Source organism: Calidris pugnax, unplaced genomic scaffold (genome assembly GCF_001431845.1).
Source record: "Calidris pugnax isolate Ruff unplaced genomic scaffold, ASM143184v1 scaffold89, whole genome shotgun sequence".
In the NCBI taxonomy this organism is placed as follows: Eukaryota; Metazoa; Chordata; class Aves; order Charadriiformes; family Scolopacidae; genus Calidris; species Calidris pugnax.
In genome coordinates, this window is record NW_015090865.1 from 1730031 (window position 1) to 1756748 (window position 26718).

A 26718-nucleotide genomic window follows, 5' to 3' on the forward strand; every position below is an offset into this window, starting at 1 on the left:
GCTGCCCTTTCCTCTGCTGCCCCCCGGCGGCCCCGCCGCGCCCGGCAGCCGCGCTCCGCGCCGGGCATCCCCCTGCTGCCCCTCTCCCTTCCTCTCCCCAGCCGGAGTTGGGGGGTCGTGGTGGGGCCAGGGGCTGCCCCACAGCCTTGGTGTCAGCGCAGGCTGGGTCAGCCAGCTTGCCTTCAGCGGCTGCTTGGAAATCAGGGTACCAAAAGTGCTGAGCCTGGCTGCACGCCCGGCTCCAGGGGGCATATCCTGTGGAAAAGGGCTTGTGTTCATATTTCCTCCATGATGTTGCAGTGTAAGTATGTAGGTTTTTTTCCTCAAGGTGGATACTCCAGCAAAGCCAGCCTTGACTGTTTTCAATGCATGTTTATTGTTCTGTTGTACTAAGGCACACGTTATGCATCTCTTCAATAGGCACTTCCAATCTCTGGGCAGATTATAGTGAGTTTGGAGTTATATTTTCCCTCCTCTATGTACGAGAGCATGATGCAGGCTTCCTTAAAGATGAATGTAAGGAAAAAGGAAACAAATTTGTGAACCTTTGCTTTTCAGCAGATTGCCTGAAGTCAGTGGTACATTTAGAAAGGTTACTGTCCCAGATGGTGGTCTTTTTGCACCAGTCATTTACTTTCTGAGCTATGTGTCTCTTCAACTGTTTAGACATAATGTCTTAAGATGTTGATTTACCCTGCTTGGTTCTATGCATATGATTTAAAAGAAGAGGAATTTTGGTGAAGATTTGGCTAAATGTTCTGTCTCCTCATCCACCAACTAGTCTGTGCCAGAATTGCTCTTCCATTGACCTGTTGTCTTGTAGATCAATTAGTCCATCCATGCAAGGTCTTCCAGGACCTACCACCCCTGTGTTTGTGTTCATGGACCTCCTTATCTAATGGACCAAGGATGCTGAGTTCAATTAGTGTCCATTGCTCCATTAGAGGCATCCAGGAAACAGGCGGGACTTGCTGTAGCAGGTAGAGATGGTGCATTGCCCTCTTTGAAAAGAAACAAGGCTGAGCTGAGGATGGTTACCAATGCTGGCTCCATGGACAACAGTTCAGCAGATATAGGCCCATGAGCACAGAGGGCTGGTTCAGTGTGTCATGTGATGTACTGGAATACACCGTGATGGGTGGGGAGAAGTAGAATTTGATAGTGAAGTCACCCAGGCTAAGCAACATGGGATAATTATTCTTACAACGGTAACAAGAAAAAAGAATGGAGAAAAAGCACATGAGACTTATGAATATGCATTTTTATATCTTATTAGGGTATATCAGACCTCTTCTTGAAAGTATTCCCTGAAAGTAAATGGAAGCAACAGTCTCTATTTTGACTGTAAACACTTTACAGCAGGTAATATTCAAAAGGTTTCACCAGCATGTAGAGCAGCGCAGTCCTAATCCATTTACCTTTGGCCAAGAAGTAACAGCAATTACAATTCCCCTCTGTATTTCCCTCTGGGCACATTCAAAATCAACTGGAGATAAAAATATCTTTGCGGAGCTCTTGCTTTTCTGACACCCTTACCATTCCTCTTGGCATGTTTCAGCTCCTCACCAAAGATGTGAAGCAGCGGCTGGGATGTCAAGGGGAAGGTGCAGCAGAAGTGAAGAGGCACCCCTTTTTCAAGAGCATGAATTTCAAGCGGTTAGAAGCAGGAATGCTGGATCCTCCTTTTGTCCCTGATGTAAGTACAATACGAAGAACCCTCAGGGGCCTCCTTTAAGAGATTTGTTTCTAAAATAACTTCTTTCTCTTAGAACTGTCATCACTCCTTGCATGGGTAGCCACCCCAGGAAGATGTGATAAGCGGTAGGGCTGGAGTGGGGTGGCTGGGAGGAAGAGGAGAGTTGCTCTGTAGACAAGAGGAAATGGCCTCAAGTTGCAACAGGGGAGGTTTAGGATGAAATTTAGGAAAAATTGCTTCACAGAAGGGTTTATCAAACATTGGAACAGGCTGCCCAGGGAAGTGGTTGAATCACTGTCCCTGGAGGTACTTAAAAGACAGGTAGACGTGGTGCTGAGGGACATGGTTTAGTGGTGGTTCTGGCAGTTAAGGTCCCTTCCAACCTAGATGATTCTATGATTCTATGTGCATGCGGGTTTGGTGGGCCTCCATGTCAGGTGGTAACCTGGACCTTGATTCATTCCCACTCATCTTACCACAGTCTTCTTGCGTCACACTGGAGGCACCACTTGATCTGTTCATGCCTCAGTTCCCAAACATTAAACTGGGAACCTTTGTTTTCCATTATCCGTGGTAGTAGGGTGAGAATAAGTATGCTCAGGTGCTTGGAACAATCAGCAATGAAAGCCACATGTATGTATGCAGATATAGAGATACATACGCTGAGGTGAAACCAAAATTACAAGCTCCAAAGCTCTATGGAACTGAGGAATGGATTGCACTGCCATTAAGAGGCATTTGTTACAGAGATTCTGAACCTGGTTGAGATATCAAGTGTCACCTCAAGCAGAGGAGATGACTTGAACCTGAGAGAGCATTTTGAACTCGTTAGTGTTCATGGGGCGCACAACCAAGCCCTGAGTTCTTACTCAGGTTTACACACCAGCCTTGCACACACTGAAAGTCTTTGTTGCATTGGCAAGAACAAAACTTTTTCCACCCTTTTGTGGTATTGGTCTCTGCCCCAGCACATAGAGTTATCTGATTATTTTCCTCCTGCAGGGCTCTCTTGCTGGCTAGGCCTTCTATCCTTAAAGGTCCCATATGGTTCTAAGTAAACACGGCCATTTTAACGTATTAAGGAAAGTAACATCTTGGCAGCTCTCAGTCACATTGCTGCAAACTCGACCAAACCAAAGTGGTCTGAACGCTACAAAAGTTTACTTTAGCTGCTCTGGTTTTGCTTTACATTTTACTATGCGGCCTAGTTATTCCTGCCAATTAGCCCATGGTGTTACGACCTGCTTTAGTGGGAAGAAATAGGAGACAAGCTACTATTTCTTTCTGATGTAGAAAATTAGAAAATTCTGGGCTCAAATTTGGGATCTGCCAGAGTGTATTAAAAGCTTAACTGTGGCATGTAAGGCCTAGAAGGCACCTCTTATAGACATATTTGCTAAAGCAAAGGCACATAAATTTTTATGGCTATTTATTGGGAACTCAAGAGCTGCCCCTAATTTAATTTATTTGGCATTTCATCCATAGATTTCCAAGTCTTTACTGAAGGCAGCTGAATCACCCAGAGCTATATAGCTAATGGCAGGGGTTGTAATCCATCCCATGTTTCTCCATCCTCTTCTAGACTTCTCTGTCTCCACAAAAATGTGGATCGCAGCCGTCAGGAACCCAGAGGGATGCAGCCTACAGCAATTAGGACTTCTGTCAGGAATCAGCTTGATTTGTTTGGTCACACTGCTCAGAACCAGATAAAATACTGCGTGGTTGGACCCCTGGGCTGTGCAGTCACGGCGCCATGTGTAGGCAGTGGGATTCAACACGTGCTTGAGTTCAGCAGGTCAGGCTAGTCCCAGGAGCCACCCCTCAATTACTCCTGCTCTTCAAAGGATAAGTGTGGTGTTGATGGAGCTCTCTAGGCATGCAGATGACCACGCTATGACAGGTAGCCAGCGATGACTATTTCTGCTTTCCGTGGCTGACTGCTAGAATATGAGCTGAAAGCAGTGTCGCTGCAAAGAGTCCTGTCTCTGTCATCCCAGAAAATGAAGTAGTTTAAAAAGGCAAAGCCATTTGACTATTTGTTTGAAGAAAGGCAGCCAAGTTAAAAGAGTTAATAGAGGTGATTCTGGACAGCTTCCAGCAGCTGAGCTATTAATAAAAACAATGGAAGAATGCCAAACCTCTTCTGTTTTCTTTAGCAATTAGTATACATTCCTTTAAACTTTTAAGCTGCAAGCTCCACAGCCATCTGAGCAGAGGGACACTTCCACCTGAGGTCCCGTTCCAGGGCTGTCTCCAGTGTGTCACTCGTAAACGTTCTGGTTTTCTGTTGTTCCCTCTCTAAAAGACCACTGAAGGATTTGGGTTTTGTTTTCTTGTTCGTTCTCTCCTTTTCCCCTCACCTCTTAACCATATGGTACATGGATGACTAAAACCCACTTTGGCTGTGGTGATGCTTTAAGGACTTCAAAGAGGGACGCTTAACATGCTTAAAGCGAAGTCAGCCTTTGATGATAAACATGCGGGCAGAGCAAGCCTAGAGAAGCAGAATGCAGAGAGTCACTTCTTGTTAGGCACTCTCACTTGACTGAATCTGTGAATGAAAGCACATGGTCAGATTCACAAGTATTTTTTCTCTTGCTGTTTTCCTTTTTTTTTTTTTTTTTTTTTTTTTTTCTGAGATACAAAAAAAAAAAAAAAAAAAAAAAAAAAAAAAAAAAAAAAGTTCTAGGAAAAATATTAAACCCAGAGTCACTTCTTGTTAGGCACTCTCACTTGACTGAATCTGTGAATGAAAGCACATGGTCAGATTCACAAGTATTTTTTCTCTTGCTGTTTTTCTTTTTTTTTTTTTTTTTTTTATTTCTGCTGAGATAGCCCAGAGCAGTGTACTGCAAGGATGTCTTAGACATCGAGCAATTCTCCACAGTGAAAGGAGTCAACCTGGACCAAACAGATGATGATTTCTATTCCAAGTTTTCCACAGGATCAGTGTCTATTCCATGGCAAAATGAGGTAAGGATGTATCATAGTAAAATTACTCCAATAAAACCCCTAACACAGGTGGTTTAAGAGGAGCTGTATATTTCCAGTAATATATAGCTACTGGGTAACTTGCCAAACTCTAATGCTTTCATAAATTACAAATGGCCTCTTTCAAGATCTATAATGTACCACAGATGTCAGGTTCAGGTGACTGTATCTGTTGGCTCTGCATATTTGTGTATATTGGCAAGGATCCTACTGCACATCCTTCTCCTGGATTTCTGCAGAGGTGTTTCAACAACAGCTCTGAGGAACTTCCGTGGGATGGCTGGAAGTCCTAATGGAAGGCTCTTCCCTTGGTGATCTTGATCTCACCCATTGTCTTGTACCTCCAGCGGGTCCCAGCTGAATCAGTTGACTCTGGACCCTGAACTGCTCCAGGGTTTCCAGATCTAGGTCTTTGTTTCTGTTGGATATCAAAACACAGCCAACAGTGGATTTCATGATCCAACTCTGGATCAAACAACAGATCCACTTGGGCAGAGGGGTGGTAATAACTGGGATTTTGTGAGTATGCCTGCCTTTAGCCAATATTCTCCACAGTGCTAAAGAAAAGAAGAGAAAGCTTTAGGGGGTAACTTCTAAGACAACTGATGGGCAAACATGCAGAGCAGACCCAGCCTGTTTTCATACATCCTATTTACCTTCTACAGCCACCAGCAGGAACTCAACTGTTAACTCTTCTAACATATAGCTCAAGCTGGTCCTCATCCTGACTTTGAACAACCTAGCACTGCTGGAATATATTTAATGCAGATGTGTAATTTCTTTTTTTTTCTCTCTCTCTCTTATGGTGTTCCACTAGATGATAGAAACAGAGTGTTTCAAAGAACTGAATGTATTTGGACCAAATGGTACTATTTCACCAGACCTAAACAAAAGCTACCCCCCAGAGCCACCCAAGAAAGGATTGCTGCAGAGAATATTTAAACGACAGGTAAGATTTTTTATGACTAAGACAAGGAACCTCTCATAGATGCCCAGTGTCACAGCCATGTTCTGGTGATATTTTTGGAGGAGAAAGACAGAAATTCTTATAGAGTGCTTCCTGTCACAGTTACCTGGTAATTTCCTGACTACTACTGCCTATCCCAGGTTTTCCATCTACCTCTTGTGATTTTTTTACCAGCTTTTTTTATTGTCAGCTTTGTTTCCAGTGGTTGAAAAATTCTTACCCAAATTATTTTTCAGGGATATGCTGAAATGCCTTTTGAAATGGTTATATGGTTTCGATAAGTTCCTTGTGAAAACCTTTGATATATGTGTTTAAAAAAAAAACAAACAGAGAAGATGCAAATGTTGAGTAAGATAGTAATGGCAGGAAACCAAGACTCTAGAGAAGACAGCAGACCAGAGAATAAGTGATCTACAGCTTTCATGAGGCACCATGGCACCACTTGTAAATCTAAGTAACAGTCTTAGACCAATCTATTTCTATAGGGTTAAATCCACGCCTGAGCATTAGCACGTATCCTCTGTATTAGTCAGATTTAGCAGATACTGACATTTTGCAGTGAATTTGTTTGACTTCTGGAGCTCGAGTGTGACTTCTTTGCTGCATTCCTCAAGAACTGCCATGGTCCACCTGACCTAGAGAGAATGCAGGTAAGAAAGTGGAGAATATTTTACATCCAAAGATCTTCAAACAAAAATCTTGCAGTCCAGTCAGTACATTATCACCATAAAATGAACAATGTTGGACTAAGAGAAAGCATGGCATGTTTGGGGAATCTAATTTTCATTGTCTTCTTCTTTCTACAGCATCAGAACAATTCAAAGAGCTCTCCAAATTCAAAGGCCAATTTAAATCACCACATAAATTCAAATCACGTAAGTTCAAACTCCACTGGAAGCAGCTAGTTCCAACTCAGTTTTGTGAAACAACATGTTGCATCCTTCCACTATAATCTATGGAGCTTCTATGGATGAGAGAGCCTCCACCATTGAGTGAAAAAAAAAAAAGGGGGATTTCCCAAAAATGGAGATTTTCTATCCATTCCTTCCAGTGGAGCCTCACATTTTAAGAAGAATTTTCCACTCAGGTCTGTTTTTGGAGGTGGCACTCAAGACTGTGTGAATCAAATTTGTCTATTTAGAACATTGCAATAGAAATTCAATGAACATGACTACTTGCACGTATTTAAATAGCATCATACTAGAACTGAATTTTGTCTTTATTATTTTTAAAGAAAAGTTTTGTAAATTTCTCTATTGTCTCAGTTTACATTTTGTACATTTGTATTTAAATGAAAGTCAGACTTTGGAGGTGTATATTTTCCAAGCAGCAGCTGTAAAGCCATGTGTTTTAAGACATTTTTTTAAAAGAAAAAAAAAATGTGACTCAAGACTTCCAGAGCCTCAAACGAGAAATCATTCTTTTTAGTAATTCTAGAAAATTATTCATAAATCACTTTATCAGACTGGGTTTTATTGACATGCATTTTTATGGAACAGTTTATTCTTAATTATTTTACATCTGTATATTTGGTTTACAGCAACACTGCATACATTTCTCCTCTGCATACATTTCTCCTCTTCATTAGTTTGTAATGTCTCGCATTAAATGCTAAAAGACAAGATTTTGATGCATTCAAGAATGCTACTTGCTATGCCTAAGGTTTGTGATGTCATGGGACCAGCACAGCTGAGATTTGCACTTATGTTGTTAGCTCATCAAAAACTTTTTGGTTAGAAAGGGAACCCTATTTTAAGCCCTTCTCCTTCACTAGTTTTTGTGCCATTTCTAATGACAGCAAGAACAAAACTGAGTGAGAGGTGACCAGGAGAGCAAATGACCGTTTGTTTTCCAAGGACTTGAAACCTGCACCTGCTGAAATGAGAGCAAAACTCAAAGTGTTCTCCATGCTGCAGTCAAAAGTCCGAGGCCTTTCCCTAGTTGCTCATGTGAAAGCAGGTAGCAAGACAGAAATTCAGTGGTCTGGTTTGTGCTGACCAGGAGATTCATGTCAGCTTTCTAGAGCTGAGCCGTGGAGGTTCAGAGCAGGATCTGAGGTGCTTTTGAGTGGTAGCAGAACCTGTAGGTTGTGACTGCACTTGGGGTTCTTCCATGTGTCATGCTGAACACAGCATGACTCGTCCCCTCATTTAGGTCCTCAGCTTAATTGAATAAAATGTCAGTTATGAAATAATACCTCCCACTTTTGGTTCCATCATTCTTTGTCCAGGATCCTTTAACCATTGACAAAAACATTGTTCCCACTAGTATGAACAGAATGGGTCAGGATCAGTAGCAGTACCTCAGGCATCAGAATCATGCTCTTCTCGAACATGCCACTATCTATTATTATTAAGAACACCAGATCAAAAATATGGTTACTTCCTTTTAACAGGAATTAGAAAATCTTTGTCCCCCCAAGTGCAGACAGGCTCTCCATAGCCCAATGCGTTCTGTAGAACAGGTTTGTTCACCGTGCCCTTTACAATGTCATCTAGAATAGACTGATGATTTGACACCTTTGGGTCATCAGGAACATCAGAAGGTCAGCCTGGTGTGTCTGAAACCCTGTAGTGAGTAGTCCCAGGGTACAAGGCAGCACTGTTCCAGTGGAAGTCTTCACAGCCAAAATTCAAGGCAAGACACACATCTTATTTCTTCTTGGAGAGCTGCAAATGTGCAACTCTGATCTGTTTCTGCCACTCTAAGGCATCACCTTCTGACAATATGGTATACCAGGTGCTTCTGCACCCATCAGAAAAGTGTGGCTGATACTATCTACCTACCACCATGAGAAAGGAAAAAAGGCAGTTGGGGGATTAGTTCATTGGATACATTTGATAAAGCAGCAGCTATTGGCCCAAGGGCTTCCTCTCCTACCTGTTACCAATTTGGCACACAAAGACTAAATTTTCTTTCTTTACCATCTCCCACTTGGGAAATAAAATTCCGATAACAAACCCCTTCCTGAAAGCTGGTGAACAAATTGCAAGTAGATTGTTGGCGGCCTTATTCCTCTTAGATGCTATCAGCCTTAACTAGTGGTGGATGACTTTTTTATATGACAACAGTGAATGACAGCAGATGTGCCTTCTCCTGCTCTCCTTTCAGCTGGGACAGTCCCTTGCTCAGCACCTCTAGGACTCCAGCAGTGGAGACATAGGGACAGTGCAAAGTCCTTGGATGACAAGAGATGCTTTCGGTGAGTCCTGGTACTTGGAGGACATTATGCTAGGGTTAGAGATCTTGAATCCTCAAGATGGTGTGGAGGAAGGATGTTTATATGCACTTCAAACCTGGGATGAAGTCCCTCGGGATCCCTCACCACTGGGAGCAGTGAGTGAGTAAGGGGAGAGACAGAAAATAAAACCAGTTGAGGGGATTTTGTGCCACATCCCTTAAGTGTTGCTATTCTGTCTGACAAATTTTAAACAGTATTTCGATGCTGGGGCAGCAGAATTGTTGTTCTCTTTCAGTATCCAAGCTCTGAAAGACTCGATCGGTATCATACATCACTAGTGATAGTGAACAGTCCTAGGAATCTTCTAGTCAGGGTTTGCATACAGCAACGAAACCTGCAAGATTTTCTTTTTTATTACTTCTTTCTTTCTTTCTTTTTTTTAATTATTCAGCTCACCTTGCACCCAAGACTGGAGGAGGACCACAGTCCTCTCACTGCCACTGTGTGACCAGGTGCAATCTGAGCCCAGAACTTGCTGAGGCAGATCCTGGCACAGCCAGGCTTCCACAGACACTTGGCATCTGGCTCCACGGAGCCAAATACAAGAAACACTGGGAGCCGTGGTTGTTCAGGAGCTCTGATAACGAAAAAAAAGACTTGTAGTTTCATTATACAACCTTGGAGAGCATTTGCAATGGGATTTTTAGTATTTTGGTTCAAAGTGAATAGGTTTTGAGGTGGGTTTGCACATAACAAAGGAGCAGAAAGGAGTAACTATTTAATAGCTTTCCAGACTGATTAATTTTCTGTATCTTCTTTCCAATTACAGTACAAATTCTTTCAAAAAAATGCATACATTTAGATCTGGTTGCTTGTTTTAAGTAGACAGATGAGCAAACTTAGCTCTTTTTAAGAATCAGACACCTTTTGCAATCTGATCCTGAGTTATGCAAGCTTGTTTTTTATTTTAAAATCTTTACCGAGTAGTCTGATGAACACTAATTAGTTTATGGACTTTTATGATTCAGGTGTTTGATACTCATTTTCTGTAGTGTCTCAATGTTCCCTTCGGTCTCGTAGCATTTTTTCCCACTCTCTGGTTGGATAAGAGGCTTTTTTAAACAAAGGCACAACGAAGGAAAAAATAACGAATAATAAGCTCTTACGTGTGCGTTCTTGGCCTGGATTATCTAAAACCAGATATTTTTTTTTACAAGAACGGCCATGACTCAGATGTTGTTTCTGAACAAAAACCTGCTTGTGAAGCTCAGAAAGGTGTAAAGATAATCAAACCAAACAGGCACAGGAGATCAAACTGAGCCTTAGGGAGCTGCAGAATTCAATATCACAGCCTTGGTCTGGCCCTGCTGACTAGGGATGCCTGGTAACGGGCAGTTCAGAGACAATACCAGCTATCTGTTAGAACAGTCTGATACCATTTCAATTTGCAGTCGTCCCCTCCCCAGAAGCTGTGGCTGACAGTGCCATCAGTGGTAGGGAGTCAAACTTGGCCAACTCAGTAAAGCGTCTGATTTGAAGGCACTGACCCTTAGTGTTGTTCAACCAGGCCTCAGGATCAAGCTGGAATTCTTTGCTTCATCTGTCAAAGCCTTGCATTTCAAATCCAGTTGCTGTTGATCTTTTAGAGGCACCTCAGCTAAAAAGAAAATCAGTTTGTAATACTGGTAAAACCATGGCCAGGAGAAGGAAGAGAGACAAGATGCAAGCTCTGGGGGACAGTGTGAGAACTGCCATAATGTGTGAATCTTCAGCAAGTATCAAATGGCAGTTATTGTCACTCATCGCTGCACATTCTTCCTTGGTTCATCATATGTTGCTCACAGTTTTTTGAGTAACCTTGAAATTGCACACACAAGGTCACATTAAGCATAGGGTCTGGCCCGTGGCTCAAAGACAACATTGTCTCTGTGAGGGTCAGGTGAAGCAGTTTGGTGAGGCACGTAGGTACCCACAGCTCTCTGTTGCTGTGTATCTGAGCCTGGGTCAGGACTTCCCTGTGCAGACTTTTCTGGAAGAGCAATAAATGCACACCCTTATAGCACAGCTGCTTCTCCTCATGGACAACCATGGAACAGGTGGCTGCAGGACCTGACTTCATGGTGGACAAGGTGTGGGTGTTCTAACCTCTGCTCCACAGTTGTGATTTATATTTTTTCAGTTCAGATTTGTAATGCTCATTTGTTAAATATCTCAGTGCAGATGAGATCATCCGTCAGATGTTCCTAGGCATTTCCTGTGCAATCTTTGAAAAGACTGGCCTTCGCTTTGAAGGCACATCCCTGGGTTAGTCTGCCCTTTGGGATGTAGACCATCTTCCTTCATGTGCTCAGCATGAAGCACAAAGTAGCCTGCGGAGCTCTAGAAGTCCAGTCTAAAATTGATGATACTGAGATAATAGGTGCCAACTTCATAAAAGCACCACTTTTTGTCTGGCTCTGCAACAGAGATGAATGTCCTGGTCCAGTGATGAATGGAGTAGGACCCAGAGACTTACAGGTTCTCCTGCCCGAGGAGGCTCCGAGCCTGTCTCGGCTGCAGGGAGGTACATTTGACAATGAAGTTTGGGACAATCGGTCTATTCAGTGGTTCTGTGGAAGACAGAACGTTCCAGAGTTGTCTATGGCAAGCCTTTCACATGTATGACCTGCAGTTTAAACACTACTAAATATTTAAAGTAAGAATAATAATGACTAACATCCTCCTGCCAAAGCTGAGAGAAAGATTGCGAGATATTGAGAGGAAGTTTAAAACAAATCTTCACTTTTGTGTGCTGGGCAGGACACAGTCTCTTTTTATACTAAATAATATTGTTTATGCAGTGCTGGCTGGTAATAACTTTCTTGTCCTTAACTGCAAAAAGAAAAGAGAAAGAAATTGGCTCAGAGAATTTTGCAAATTATTTCCTTTAGGGAAAACCAGCAAAGAAGGTGAAAGCCAACAGTCGGCTGCAGCGATACACGCTCACCTCCCCCAAACGTCGCCGTGATAATACAAATACAAGCTGCTGCAGTTGGCTCAGCTAAGCTAGTGTACTGACAAACGGGCTTTATGAAAGAAACAATTTTAAACAGATTGCTGCCTATTCACTAAAATGAATATTACTGCTGGCACAATCGTATTCTCCTCGGCTTGTGTACCAGAGCCAGAAGTGGTGGTTTCTATTCCTATTCTGCCCATGGTTTTTCTTTGCTGCTCTGGGCAAACCTCTGTGCAATTTTGTTTTCCCATTCTTAAGCGTGGAGGGATGCTCTCTGTCTATCAAAGGGAAGCACTTTGGAGTCTGTGCATAAAACACATCAATATCAACTCTTTGTATAATTATTTAAGTGAAATAGGCTTAATATAGATACTCTTATTTACACGAATAGGGAGGTGACTCTTGTAAATTAGGGCTCTTTTTTGTTATTGGTTTATCTTAGTTCCTTGGAGACACTGAAACAGAATGCCCTGAGCTTCTGTGAAGGCATCTCCACCAGAGGGTAAGATGACAGTGCAAACGTTAAAGTATTCATTTCTTATTTAAGAGCTAGCGAGTAATTGCAGCATTCACAAACACTTCCTCTTTTTCTTATGTTGGAAAGGAATAGTTATGAGGAAGGGAACAAAATAACATTCATTGGTTCGACTTTTCTGGCCAGGCCTGCAAACGAGTCCCTAGGTACCAATTAAGGGAGATGCTGTGTGAAGTCACAACGATGCAGGTGTGGCTAGTGTCGGGTCAGCTCACTGCCAGCTCTGGAAACAAAAGAGGCAGCCACATGCCTGGGACGAGCAGGGGGAACTCCAGGTGTTCTGGAGAATGGATGGTCCTGTAGGGAAGATTCACTCCCAGAGAAGAGACATTTCAGGTAGTGGCTGGATGACAAACGCGTTTTCCTTTCTCATCACCCCACACGCAGCTGTTAGACCTGATTAATAGCAAGCTCAAACGAGTTATGTGTCACGTATTGAATGGGGTCTCCCTTAATTGCATTTCTTTTAAACACTGGACACTCTTCTGCAAGACTTAGCATTTTAGCCTTTTGAAGGCAAAAGTTGTAAAAACTTTATTTTGTGTTTCTGAGCAATGTAGATAGACCTAAAGATTTCATGAAGTATCATGTGGTTGCCCATTTCTGACTAATAATTAAATTGTAAAATTGCAGTTTCACATTAGGGTTAGTCTTTTCACCTGCTTTAAAAATTAAAAATCATATTTGGTATATAAACACACACAGAGTATCCTTCTGATTGAATTTCAAGAGCATATCCAGGATTAAATGTTTTTAAGCACTTCTAATACTGTAGTCTATAAGAGGAGCAGACACTTCTAAAGCAATGTTAAAAGTTGTCTTTCATAACTGAGGCAACAGATCATTTTTGTAATAAATTAAAGCAAGTGTTCTCAATTAGAAGAGCTAGTGGCTGTTGGTATTGTACAAAAAAAAAAAATCATTCTAGTATCCAAAGGGTTAGGGGTGGGGAGGGTCTGTTTGGTTTTGTTTCTCTTTCCAGGGAGATCTTTAACATTGTTTGATGAAGCTAGTTTCATTTTGGGATTGTTACTGAAGATAAAGGCTTCTGTGTTCTATGGCTGCTTGGATTCTTCGTACATAATGTCCTAGTAATGTCACAGTGCTGCTGTATCTAGATCAAACCACTGTTTTGATTGTTTTTTTGGCTTTGTTTTTTTTTTTTTTAATAAATTCCTTAATTTAAATACATGAAAACTATTCTTTTTGCTTTAATGAGGCATGTAATCAAACAGAGCTTCCTCAAGTCCTTGGGATCTTGAAGGTGATAACAGTGAGAGGGGGATGCAGCTCAGATCTTGCTAGATCTTCATGGCTTCATATGTTTTAGTATCACCATTGTTTGTATTTTCTGGCCCGTCACATCTTCACAGAGACTGAAGAAACTGAAAACCCAACTGAGGTTGTATCTATCTCACTTTGTGGAAGTTGAGATTCTCGTCTGCAAGGAGGCTGTGATTCCCCTGAGGTGTCCTCCCTCTGCCTTCCATCCTCACATCCCCAGCCTTCTGCTGCACTGCAAACTGTCAGCTCTTTCCAACCTTAAAAGCAAGGCCAAGGATGACAAAATCCGTAGTAGGAGCACAGGCTTCAGAAAACATGAACTATTTTTCATTTTTTTTTAATTTGAGCACTGGCTGATTTCTGAGGCCCTACAGAGGACTTTCCCTAAGCTCCAATTAGGCCAAGGGAAAGTGGTTAAAGAAGGAAAACAACCACAACAGCCAACCAAGTGTGCTCTTTGGTATTCTGTACAGAAAGATCTAAACCAAAGAGGAGCTCCAAAATCTCCAGGAGGAAAGCGGCGCAGTGCTTTTTCTTTAAGAGGAGAAAGGAGAGTATTTCAAAGAGGCATAGAGAATATTTTCATGAGGCTGCTAATGGCAAACAGGGTTTGCATCAAGTTTCATGAAAGAACATTGTGAAAACAGATTATCTACATGAAAGCAGCAGTGACGTCCAACAGCTAAACTCAATAAAACCCAAGGTAATAGACTACATAAATTCAGGTCGTGCATATTATCACTTTCCAAACAAACCCAAGCCATTTTTCACAACGTTTTAACAATCTGAGAGGATGTGAGATGAAATTTTATGCCTTCTCTAACAGTTCTTGGTGGTTTTGTTCTCTCTGTAACTTAATGTCCTTTTTGTACGGCAACATCTAGATATATTCCCTCCTGGGAGATGTAATCTTCCTTAGACTTTTCCACTATCTCCGGCATGAGATGTGCAGCTTCTCAGAGGAAAGTCATTACACTGTTTTGAAGGAAAGCCAATTAAAAAAACATGACAACTTTTTTAATCCCTTAGGGTGCTTTACAGATGAAAAATACCATAAATGGGCCTGACTCTGCAATTTCAGGTCTATGGGGTGCTTCTGGGGGAGGAGACAATACAAGCTTCTGCCAAGTCAGAGTCTAATTCATTGGGTTTTGTAATTCTATTTTGTATTTGGTCTGCAGTAAAAGTTAAAAAAAAAAAAAAAAAAAAGAAAATAAGGCCTATTAAGAATTGGTGCTCTTACATGTGCTGAGTGGAGAGAGTAACTGCCACAGAAGCTGAGCAACTCGAACAGCCCATTTATAAAGGCTCGGGTAAATTTTACCTGACTTTCTTTTTTTTTTTTAATTACAGTTTATCACTGCCAAATTTTTTCTTAATTAAAGGAAAGGTTTTTCCTCTGCTGTCAGCAAACTTCAGCAGAACCCCAACAGTACAAGATTCCATGAACTGCTGTTAGCTTATATGGCAGGGGTCTGCAGAGAGGCTGGGGATGCTCCAGACCCGCTAATCTGGGATAATTGCAGTGAGATAATGACTGAAATATTAGAAGCAGGAAGGCAGGCAGTTTGCCTTTTGTAAAAACGTCTGTAGGTCGGAAGTGACTTGCAAAACTAAACTTCAAAAGCACCTATTTAAGGGTGCAAAGCTACATGGTTAAGAAAAGAAAGAATTACGGTTGCCTGTGTTCCATTAATATTGTTCTCTTGTCCTTATGCACTGTTATTATTATGCCCTCATATAATACTATGTTATTATTATGCATTCACTGCTGGAGGAGAAACTAACCTCTGGCAGATTTACAATGAAAACCAGATGCATCCCCTCTATGGCATCTGCTAATATATTATGTGTTTCAGACTTTCATTTGAATCTAAAAAAAAAATAAATATTTTCCTTCAGGGAAAATCTCACCTAATTGGCTGCTCCCCTCCGTTTGCAGCAGGGAGGCAACTGTGAATGCTGAAAAATTCATTTATCCTAAGTACATAATGCTTTCTCCCACACACAAAGGACTGAGCTCGCAGCACCTCGTCTCAGTTCCCTAAAACGCTGTCGGATCCCGGGGCTGGGAAAGGGATGTGGAATGAGTCTTATCTGTTTCTCTTCCCTTTTGGGGGGAAAATTCTTGGTTATTTCCTCAGGGGACTGGCAGGAGGGATGAGAGAGATTCCTTAATCAACACTCTCCTCTTTGCATCTATTAACTCACACACTCTGAAAGACAGAGACATGGGGCCCCAGAGCTGAGGAGGCAGTCCAGTAGAAGAAATATTTCTGCAAACAGGTGAGTATGGGGAAGAGAGAAAGTATGAACTGCAGAAGGGAGCAGACACACCTTGGGACAAGTTTCACCGGGGCTGGAGAAAGGGGAGGAAGAGGGAGGTCGAAGTGATGGAGAGAAGCCAGCACGGGAAGGGACGAGGTCTTGCCAAGGCATGGCTTACTTGTTAACTCACATGCAAACAAGTCTGAAAGCAAAGAGAGAAACAACAACTCAAACCAACACTGTAATGAGGAATTTATTGCTGACGATACCACAGGCTGTAGTAGTTCTTTCTGGAAGCTTAAAATAATTGCCTGCTTTGGGTCTGAGTGTACTACCAGGGAATTAAACATCAACTTCATGCAATAAAAAGACTCAGCTGCAGCTGTACTTCGATGACCATGATAAACACTTACATACAATAAACAATTTGAAGTTCAGATTGCATTAGGAATTTGCTATATTGTTCTCATAATAAGAAAGAGGGAAGGAGCCTTCTTTCATACTTACTTCCATCAGTCTCACCTAAATCTAGCATTTTTTTCCTCTCTGCCCTTGAAGTGCTTCTTAAGTCAAAGGTTTTTGAGTCTGCAAATGAAACCACAATGGCTGATCATCTTTAAAAGTAAAACTTGTGTCTGTGTTTGCTGCTTCATGCCTCGAACACTTAGAATGATGCACCTGGTGATTACATGTGGCAATGAGTGAAAATCACTCATTTCTCATCAACTATTTGAACCTGTGTGAAACATCACCCTAAATGAGCTGGGCCAAAGTGACACAATAAAAACCAAGAGGCTGAAAGTAACGAGGCAGAACACACCAGTCTCTCTTCAGATTAGCTAATACAAACCAAGCTGCTCCTCTGACACTAATCACCTTCTTTTTAAGGCAACTTAAGAATTCAAGTAATACGTGCATGCATTTAGAATGCTGCTTTCTGTATATCATAAATCACAACTATGGCTCAATTATACTGATTCTTTGCAGAAAATAATTGAAAACAAATATATGCAACGCTAATCAAGAGCACGAAATGAGAGAATATTTTCTCCCACAAACAAGCACATTTCTGTCTCAGAGTGGACTGACACACACGAACTACTTAAGTCAGAATGGTGCTGAGCAGGAACAATTCCTCCTGGTTGTCAGGGCTACACGAAAAGCCACAGCCAGCTCCAGTGTCACTATTTTTGCACAAACGCTTCTAGGGGAGCCGCAATGTGCATGGTCAGAATGTCCAAGAAGTCATCCTTGTAGAGGTCCAGGACACTCTGGGTTTCCTCTCGGTCGTTGGGCTCGATGCCTTTTTTGCTGTCGGGGTTTGCTGAGCTGCAGGACTCCTCGCTCTCCTTGCCGTGCCCGGCCACCACCACGGCACTGCAGCTGCTTCTGCGCCGAGATCCTCTGCGGGTGAGGAAGGGGTTCTGGCACTTATCAGCAAATGCTTTTGTCTTCCTATTTGACCTCTTACTTTCGTAGTTCCTCAGCTCCATCAGCCTCTCGTCGAAATACTCTTGCAATGGCTTGTCGTGGAAGCCACTGCTGGCTGTCGGGTGGCCTTTCACACAGCCCCTGGAAGAGCTCCCCAAGCAATGGACTAAGGAAGCCCTGCTTGGAAAATGACTCAGTTGTGATGAGGAGCCCTTGCCTCTTTCCAAATCCTGGAAAAGTCGGTTGAAGGCTGGAGCTTCCAAATAATTTCTTGATAACTGTTTAAAATAGAGGGGAGGGAGAGGCAGAGTTGGGGGCAGAAGGGAGAAGGAAATCTGAATTAAAAGACACTGGCTTAAGTAGAAAAAGGGTCTTAAGTATATGGTTCCATACAGTAAACAGCTGTTAGGGAAGGTTTTAGGTTCTTAACCCAAATTCCCCAAAGACCTAGCAGTTTGGTACCAATCCATCCCCGGAGCACAAGTCCATTGGGCTGGGGTTGAACAATGCTGAGTATTTTAACCCCCCACTGTCTCCGATGCACTGCCACAATTTCGTTTGGCCTCTCTAAAAATCTAGTTTCCTGAAAGAATCTCTCACCTGTCCGTATTGACAGAACTTCAGCTTTATCCTTTTCCAATCTCATCAACCTGACAAGCTGCTGTGTCCCATGGTAAACCCAGATCCCACTTGTAAGAGACAGATTTTTTTTCCCTTTCCTGACTCCCTGGTAACTCTGCTCTGAACCGCAGTGGGTTATTACAAGAACTGCCATTTTCACATACCATATATTTCTACATCTTAAAACTATGAAGTTTATTACCCCAGCATATCATAGATGTGCGTGGAGTTTTCTCCTCCTTTCCCATCACAGGTTGTCTATCATCTCCTTTCTAACCAGTCAAATCAATTAATATTTGAGTTCCTTGGTTCCTTGAATAGTCAAAGACAGACCTGATCCATACTCGGTCAGTAAAAGGACCGAGAGAAAAAATTCTGCTGGGCATTCACCACGTGAAAGATCACCTTTCCATGTCCACAGCTAAATGTCCCCTGGCTTTTCAGAGTTACTGCTCTGCCGTTCCCACCTTTCCACAGCCCAGCCTGTCTCAAGCTACCAGGAGCAACACCTGGTTTCTGTACACCGAAGTTAGACAGAACTGTGGCTTTTTCTCTGAAAATCCTTAGCAGTTTAACTTGAAGGAAGAACTGGTTTATATTATATATTATATTACTGTTTCAAGTCAATAAAAAGAAAGACTATACTGTATGTAGATGACAGCCACAGCAGGAACATGGAACATTTTGCAATCATTTATTATGCCTAACAATGCCTTTGGTATATTAAAAAAAAAGAAGCCATCATTCATGCAGTTTTTGACAATTGCTAATTAAGTCTAGATCCTTGCTAAGAGTCCAGCCACAAATCTGGTTCCAGAGCCCAGCAATGTCTCAGTAGGGCACTCCATCATCGGCATTTGGCAGGTTGCCTCCCAGTAATGAATGAAAAACATTGAGCACAAACGAGAAATAGTGGGTTGGACCTGACAAGTAAACTGAAAAGTAATCCAGTTTTTGATCTCTCCCTATTCCATCACACTTCATTCTGGAAGGGACCCAACAAATCTAATGACCTACTGACAAATCTAATGCTGGACTTTTGGAATAAGTGAGGTGATTGAAGAACTCTAAAACTTGACTAACAAGTAGCCTCTCCTCCCTATGTCAAACTTAAAAAAAAATTTAAAAATTAATAATCAAATTAAAAATTAACAATTAATAATATAGCAGAATAGAAGTCTTTCAGGTTAAGCTTTTCTACACTCAAAACACAGCCCAAAACTTACTATCATATCAAATATCAACTTGCCAGGAAGTAGGGGAATTACTCTAAGAGAAGAATAGGTAGTAGTTGTCATCTAAAGAGAGTTTTTGCGTACAAACCTTAATGTCCTGGAAGCCTGGATATTCTGGGATGATGGGCAAGGTGCACATGCTGATGCTGTTTGACCGTCGCCTTTGCTTCATCGTCCTGCGAGAGCAGCTGCTGTTCCTGGAGAGATGGGGTCGTCCCAGCTCGGATGGGTTTTCAGCAAAACAGAGTGGTTTACAGTCATTTACACAGCACGTTCTCAGGCACATCACTGAGGCAGGTCCCTCCATTTCGGCACGATTCAGAAGAGTTTGGAAGCGATGTGTATTCCAAAATAATTCTCTCTTCTGGTTTTCCTCTAATGCATGGTCTTGTGAGCCCCTCCACAGTCTGTAGGGCTGTGAGGCAGGAGACACAGCAGACAGTCTAATGGCTCTTGCTAAACTGGGCTTTTGGAGATCATTGGCAGATGATGCCTTCACCCAGGTCTGGAACTCTCAACCCATTAATGCCACTTTTAACCTCTGCAAGCTCTTCGCAGGAGGTCGGTAAATCCAGACCGTGAACGCAAAGGGTTGGGGTGAGAAGGGAATTTGCAGGGATTACAAAGTCTCATACCGTCATCTCAGACAGCCTAATGTGGCTGCTGACGCGGCAGCAATTAGAGGAGATCAGCAGCCCCCACGCAGGAGATGTCACTGGGCTGACACCGGAGCAAGCAGAGCTCTGCCCTCCTGGCTGGGATCCCTGAGAGCAAAACACAAGGGGCTTTAGCTCAGCGAGGCAAGAGGTGAGTAAGTCAACACAACTAACCAGCAGGTCAAGAAAGACAGTGCAGACAGCTGTAATAAAAAATTCCTTCCAAGAAATCTCATGCCACCAGGGTTCCCCCTGTGTGGCTGGGGTCGAGCTGCAACCCCGGAGATCTGAGGAGACCCCAACTGCCTGGCTGGTGGTGGAGCCACCTCTGGAGAGGGATGTGCTGCCTTCAAACAGCCCAGCACCAGCACAGGTTTGGGAAACGGCCATGGTAAGAGCAAGATTCCTTCCAGCTGAAGCTGTGAAAATGCTCACAGCAAGAAGCACGAGCTGCCCTTAACAGCTCACAACCCAAATATCACAGACGAGGGGCAGTCAGGAAAACAGCTCCGCGGCTTTGATTTAAAGATATGATAGTGGCATCATCTGCTAGAAACAGATAAGTGTATGTAGTTGCAGCAGTTGGTCTGTCATGAGCTTTGGCAGCACGGGGCTCCTTACCCTCTGCAGCACCAGTGGGTGTCTCCTGCTGTTTGGAAGGCAGCACCTCCATCCACCACCCCACCATGGCCAGCCTGCCTGCAAGGGATGAGCTGCCTCTGCTCCATCGCATGCCATGGAGCAATTACAGGTGCTTGTGGAAGGTAGATAGAGGGGGTTTACAATCCCCTCAGCCCCCAGGGCTTCTGGCTTATCCAAGGTATCCATCAATAGTTGCACGCTCTGAATACGTGCATGCCAATTATTTGTGGATGTCCTGGGTGAGCTAGAAATCCATGGGATCCAGGGCATCCACAGACATTTGCGTGCACGTATTCGATGCTCTGAGTGTGAGCTGTAAAGAGCTTTGGATCTGACCCACGAGCCCGTCGGCTGGATGGGGGTTAGTGCTTTGTGCTCCCTGGCAGATGGCAGCTCGGCAGGCTCAGGGCAGAACCCTCGGCACCAACACCCACCTGGCTGCTGGACAAAAGCAGGTCAGCCACAAGTAAAGAGCTCACGTAAGCAGCTCCTCACTAGCCAAACACAAAGATGCAGCACCAATTTTTACCCGTTCTTTTTTTATTTGAGGGTAAAACCATATCCAAGCCGACAGCAGAGCTCAGGGTGAGTGACCATTTCAGCTGTGCCCACCCCGGGTGGGTATCACAGACCAGGGTCTGTGCCCATAGCTCTGTGTGAGCCACACGCTGATCCAAATATGAGGCTGATGGTAACAATTTGCATGTAGAGGTCTCAGGATGCTCACAAAGTAATAGAACTATGACTCATCCCTCATTATTTGCATTGTTGTTTTCTACATAATGATACCTTAATACATAAGCCCAACGTGGCCTCGCTAGCAGTACCTGAGAAAAATTAGCAAAGTATTAACAAGGCTTCTTGGCACCATATTTCCCCCTAAAAGACTTTCCTGGTACAATTTAGCAGAAAAAAGAAATATAAAATAATTTATTTACTCCTCCTCCTTACCAGATCTTTCAGGGATTCTCTGATCCAAAGCTGTCTATGTTCCAGGCAAATCTGGACCAATAAGTCACTGTGGACGGGCAGGAGGTGGGTCTTGTCCCTAAGTTTTTAGGCCAAGTCACTACATCCAAGTCTGAGTGTCTTCATCCATGCTGAGACAAGCAGTGTGTGATCTGACTGGTGGCAGAACGTGCCTTGCCCTGTGAGGAGAAGAGGGAGAAAAAAAACCCCACAGCAGCAGCAGGAGTCAAACTAATTTCACCGGGGACAGAGGGCTTTATTATTGCACAGATCAAGGTGTTCAGGGTACTGCCCACAGCTGCCATCTCACTCAGAGGAACAAGAACTGTGCAAAACCACTGCCACTGCCACGGCCCCTTTAGGGGATGGCATCTCTTGTGAGTGCAGAGGCTTTGCAGGGGACCTGCAAATGCACCATTATTGTCCACACGGTAAAGAGTTCCCTCTTTCCATTTATACTCGCAGCCTGAAAACCTCTCATTATCAAAATTCATTCCCTCTTCTCCCCTGAAAGCGTTTGCCTGGTTGAAGTGAGACACCAGCAGCTTTTAGTCTGTAATTGCTCATTGTGCTTAATGAGCATGCGAGTGCTACACACAATGCGTGACTTGCGTGGAGCTTTACCAAAAAAAAGCCCCACATCCCTGTGTTAATGGGAGGTTCTGATTCTACTCCCACAGTTTCAAATGGGAGCTCACAGAGTCTGCTCTTTTATAATCCCGTGTTCCTTCTGGTACCATACCATTACTACGTGCAGCGGGGCCAAGGTAATTCTCTCTTTAGCAAAGCTCTCTGTCCTCTTTAACATGAAACTTTACATTATCCTTTGATCCTCCGGTGAAAAGAAACATGACTTTCAGCAGCATGTAGGCTTCATTACTCACCCACCTTATATCCTAACCTTTAGACTCTTTTAAAAAGAAATTCATTTTTTTAAAAAAAATAGAGGGCCACATTAATTATTATACCATTACTCACGTCGGGTAAGCCAGCCCTGGCTATAGCAGTTTGCATGACCAACTCCATCACCCGCTGACCAAGGAGATGACCAGGCTTTACTAGTCACTATAAGAGCAAAGTGTGTCATGAAAAGAGAAGCAATGAGCTGTTCAGAGACGAGCGGTTGGGGGGTGGGAGCAGAAGCAGAACTGCAAAAGGTTGAGTCAAAATTTTTGGCTGCTGAGGTTACTCGGTTCCTCATTTAGAAAAGGCTTTGGTCTAGCCCTAAAAAGAATCCTGGGCTGTATCACTCCCTCTGCATCCAGACTTCCCCCAAGTCTGGCTGGCATGACTTTGTGTCTGCAAGTACCTCCTCTCCACTTGCTAAAAAAATAAAAAAAAAAGCAGTGTGTGGGGGTGTGAATCTCTACACGTTTTACTTGGCAATCAACCCCCTGATCTCACTCGTGCTCCTTTGACCTCAGACCAAGTTTCATGCATCTCTTTTCCTTTCTTAGATGGCTAATACTCTTAAAAGAAGAAACAGATGGCACCCGTTCGCAGATGTCAAAGGCTTCCCTCACGTGGCATGTTTACTATTGGATTTTCAGCAGAGACTCCTGGCCCAGATAGCGAGATTTTTGTCATAATCACCAGCTTTAAACCTGAAGCAAACATTCACTGGCTTGGTTGAGCCACAATTACATTTATATCTCTCAGTGCTTCTGATTCTTTTTTAAATTGACTGTAGATTGAAGTGCAGGAAAGGGATTAGGGATGCTTAGAGTTCAGGAAGTAGAGTATTAGAAGTGGATGTTAAATAAGAGATGAGAAAAGAATAAAAAAATGTAACTCCTGGGGGCGGGGGGGGGGAAGTGCAATCCAAGAGCAGAGCTCCAGGAGGAGGAGACCCCCGTTTCTCAGAACACGTGAAGGAGACTGGGGAGCAATGCTGTGGGTGTTTGTGATGAATACTCTGATTTATACTCCGCTGCCCTTCTGCACAGCCTTTCCCAGAGGAGCCCCCCGAGCAGGAGCAGGCAGGTGTGACCCTTTGTGTCAGGGAATAAAGCAGCCGGGAAGCTGTGGGATTTGCCACTGCATTTCCCAGAACCAACCAGGCTCTCGGGGCTTTTCTTTCTTTGTTTCTTTTCCTGTTTTTGAACACAGGTTTCTGAGCTTCCTGGCTGGGTGGCTGCAGGCCCAGGGAAAGCGCTGACCCCCCCGGGTTAATGGGGTCCAGCAGGAGATGTCCTGGTCCCCACTTGCAGCTGGTCCATGCTAAGAATGAATTCACCTGGACCTGTTGACAGCTTTGTAGCACATTTGCAACATTGCACATCTTCAAGAAAAACACTCCAAAAGGCATAAAAGCAGCCTCCTCCCTCTGCAAGGGATTGATTTTGGATGCTAAAGGTGGACTCTTAATGACAGTGCTGACACTGCCAAGTGTTTCAGACTCGTTGAGCTGATGTGCTTATTCCACAAGCCCAAGGTGACTCGTCCACCCAGCAACTTCTAAAGCACAAGGAGGCTTTAGCAGATCTACAGCGGAGTAAAATCCAGCACAGAAGCAAAATTGTGCAAAAAGTCATAAAGAAGATGACTGCTTGTCACAGGCAGGGATCTGGTCTGATCTGCTCCACCAGATACTTGTCACAGGGAGGGATCTGGTCTGATCTGCTCCACCAGATACATTCAATTTTGTCTGTGTTGAGCTACAAACTGTGCACAGATGAGCCACACTGAAGCACAGTGTCAGTAAGGGACCTTCCCACACCCGTTTGGGTACCTCAGCAGGCTCAGGACTACCATATTTCTGTCCTGCCCTCACCAGGTGTTGCTACTTGGGGACAAACTGAGCTGCAAAAGCACAGGAGGGGTAAAGAGTTGACAGCTTTATCAGCTGCACCAAGTGGTATCAGCTGTACAGAGCCAAGGCCGGGGGGAAGGCACACCTCCTGGGATCCCTGCATCTTCAGCTGGGGTGATTTCTCCTCTTTTTGGGATGTACATCAAAAATCCCAAACCACAGGTGATTTCTTGCCTCACCTGCTCACAGATGTTCTGATTCCCTGTCTGCTTTTTCCCCTGATGGTATGTACTGGATTTTTCCTGACGCTCACACGCTGCGCTTGGTAACAAGCCTGGACATGGACACATCCCCTTCCTTCCTCCCAGCAGCTCTGTTCCCACTGATTTCTCCTCCATCATCCCCCTCCTCCCTGCTTTTCCCCCCGTTTCCTCTCTCCTCACTTGGAGACAAACAAACCGGCCTCCTCGCCCTGGTTTCTGCTGCTCTCACAACCCTTCCACCGAGTACAGCTTTGCCACAGTTGGCCAAGACACCTGTAGAAACGGTGACAAAGCAGCTGACAGTAGGTGAGCTCAGCTTTAGCTCCCCAGCTCAGCCTGGCTGAAATGGCTTGTACAAAGAGGGAAGCAAGGAGAGATAAGTATTGACGTGTAAGTCAATAGGTCGATATTCTGACCAGCCATGTCCTTTGCCCCCACGCAGTGAGCACCTGGGTTTGTGATCATCTGTGCCTTCAGGAAAGAGCTCTGTTTGCAACGCTGCCTCTTTTCAGGTAGAAGCTAATAACAGGGCACTCGCCAGTATCAGGGCAGTGTTTGCAAGTCAATTAAAAGTCCATCCCTGATGTCAACTTTTTATCAGTGCTACCAAAATTATCACCCCCGCGGGTGACAAGCAGCGCTCTCAGCATCCCAGTGCAGCCAGGGATGTAGCACCCACTGGGTGTTTGCATGCTGGGGGGAGCTGGTCCAGATCCAAGAGACCAGGAGAGGCAGGGCTGCCACAGGGCTGGTCTTTTTTCAGTGATGCCCAGTGACAGGACAGGAAGAAATGGGCACAAACTTGAGTATAAGAAGTTCCACCTAAACATGAGGAGGAACTTCTTTACTGTGAGAGTGGCAGAGCCCTGGCAGAGGCTGCCCAGGGAGGTGGTGGAGTCTCCTTCTCTGGAGACATTCAAAACCCACCTGGACACCTTCCTGTGCAACCTGCTCTGGGTGGACCTGCTCTGGCAGGAGGGTAGGACTAGATGATCTCCAGAGGTGCCTTCCAACCCCATATGATTCTATGATTTCCCACCTGGACAATGGGGCCGATGGCTCTCCTGGGACAGTCCTGAGGGTCCCAGGACAAGGTGTCCCTTCTGCAGAGCCCTTGCCTTTGCCTTCCCCACCTTCCATCCTGTCCCTGAGCTCCTATGGGCTTGTGGAGGTGGCCCTTTTGCTGAGCTGGTGGCTCCTGGGAGGGACAGGGTGTGATGTGGACATCCCCCCCCGTCTCCTCCATTGCGCTCCTTGGCGGGTGTGCAACACCACATCACACCCCCTCACGCCTGGGATTCCACCTCAGAACAACACACGGCAACCCCAAAACCCAAAATAACAACCACCCTCTGCTCCCCCCCCGCCCCAAGGAACCCAGGCGCTGCCGCAGCTCGGGCCCGGGGCGCCCCCTGCCGGCCGCTCCGGGAAAAGGGGATAGTTTTCTATATGGCTTCTGTATATTGCAAAATAGAAAAAAATAGTCATACCCTGGGAAAGGGTATTGTAACTTCTTCCTGTTCATAGAATCATAGAATGGTTTGGGTTGGAAGGGACCTTAAAGATCATCGAGTTCCAACCCCCTGCCCTGGGCAGGGACACCTCCCACCAGACCAGGTGGCTCCAAGCCCCATCCAGCCTGGCCTTGAACCCCTCCAGGGATGGGGCAGCCACAGCTTCTCTGGGCAGCCGGGGCCAGGCTCTCACCACCCTCACAGCAAAGAATTTCTTCCTAATATCTAATCTAAATCTCCCCTCTTCCAGTTTAAAACCGTTACCCCTCCTCCTGTCCCTCCTGTAGGCCCCCCCTTCATGCTCCACGTTGCCATGTGCCTGTGCTGTGAGCCAGGGGATGGCTAACAAAATCCTCACTGCTGGCTACTGCAGAGGTCCATGAATGCACCGGAGCTGTGTAATTCATCTGAGTGTTAGGAAAAAAAATAATCATGAAACAGGTTACATGCTGTAACAAGTTAACATGCTCTTCAATGGAAAACAGTGATGATCCCATTACTATGAGCCACGGTTTCCTCTTTTTTTGAGAAGCTCAGTAAAAATTACTACTTCTTCCCAGCACTGCATTTTTCCTGTGATGAAAAATGGTGATTTTTATAGGGCGTCTAGGAGGGCTTGTGATCCATCAGCCCTCCAGAGGTACAACCACTGCTATACACTGTGTTTATAAGCTCTGAAGGGGGGGAAAAGTAATAATCCCAGTGTGGGTGGATG

At 44.2% G+C, this 26718-nt stretch overlaps 1 protein-coding gene across 1 annotated transcript in view; it reads left to right on the forward strand.

Annotated features, from left to right (window-relative positions):
• Nucleotides 1–13287, forward strand: part of GRK5 (G protein-coupled receptor kinase 5) — a 101162-nt gene extending 87875 nt beyond the window's left edge. The window contains exons 13-16 of the mRNA XM_014945212.1: nucleotides 1559–1696; nucleotides 4532–4669; nucleotides 5505–5636; nucleotides 6461–13287. Coding sequence (XP_014800698.1) covers nucleotides 1559–1696; nucleotides 4532–4669; nucleotides 5505–5636; nucleotides 6461–6559 — 507 coding nt within the window. The 3' untranslated portion in view covers nucleotides 6560–13287. The remainder of the gene's footprint in view (nucleotides 1–1558; nucleotides 1697–4531; nucleotides 4670–5504; nucleotides 5637–6460) is intronic.
• Nucleotides 13288–26718: the final 13431 nt, after the last annotated feature.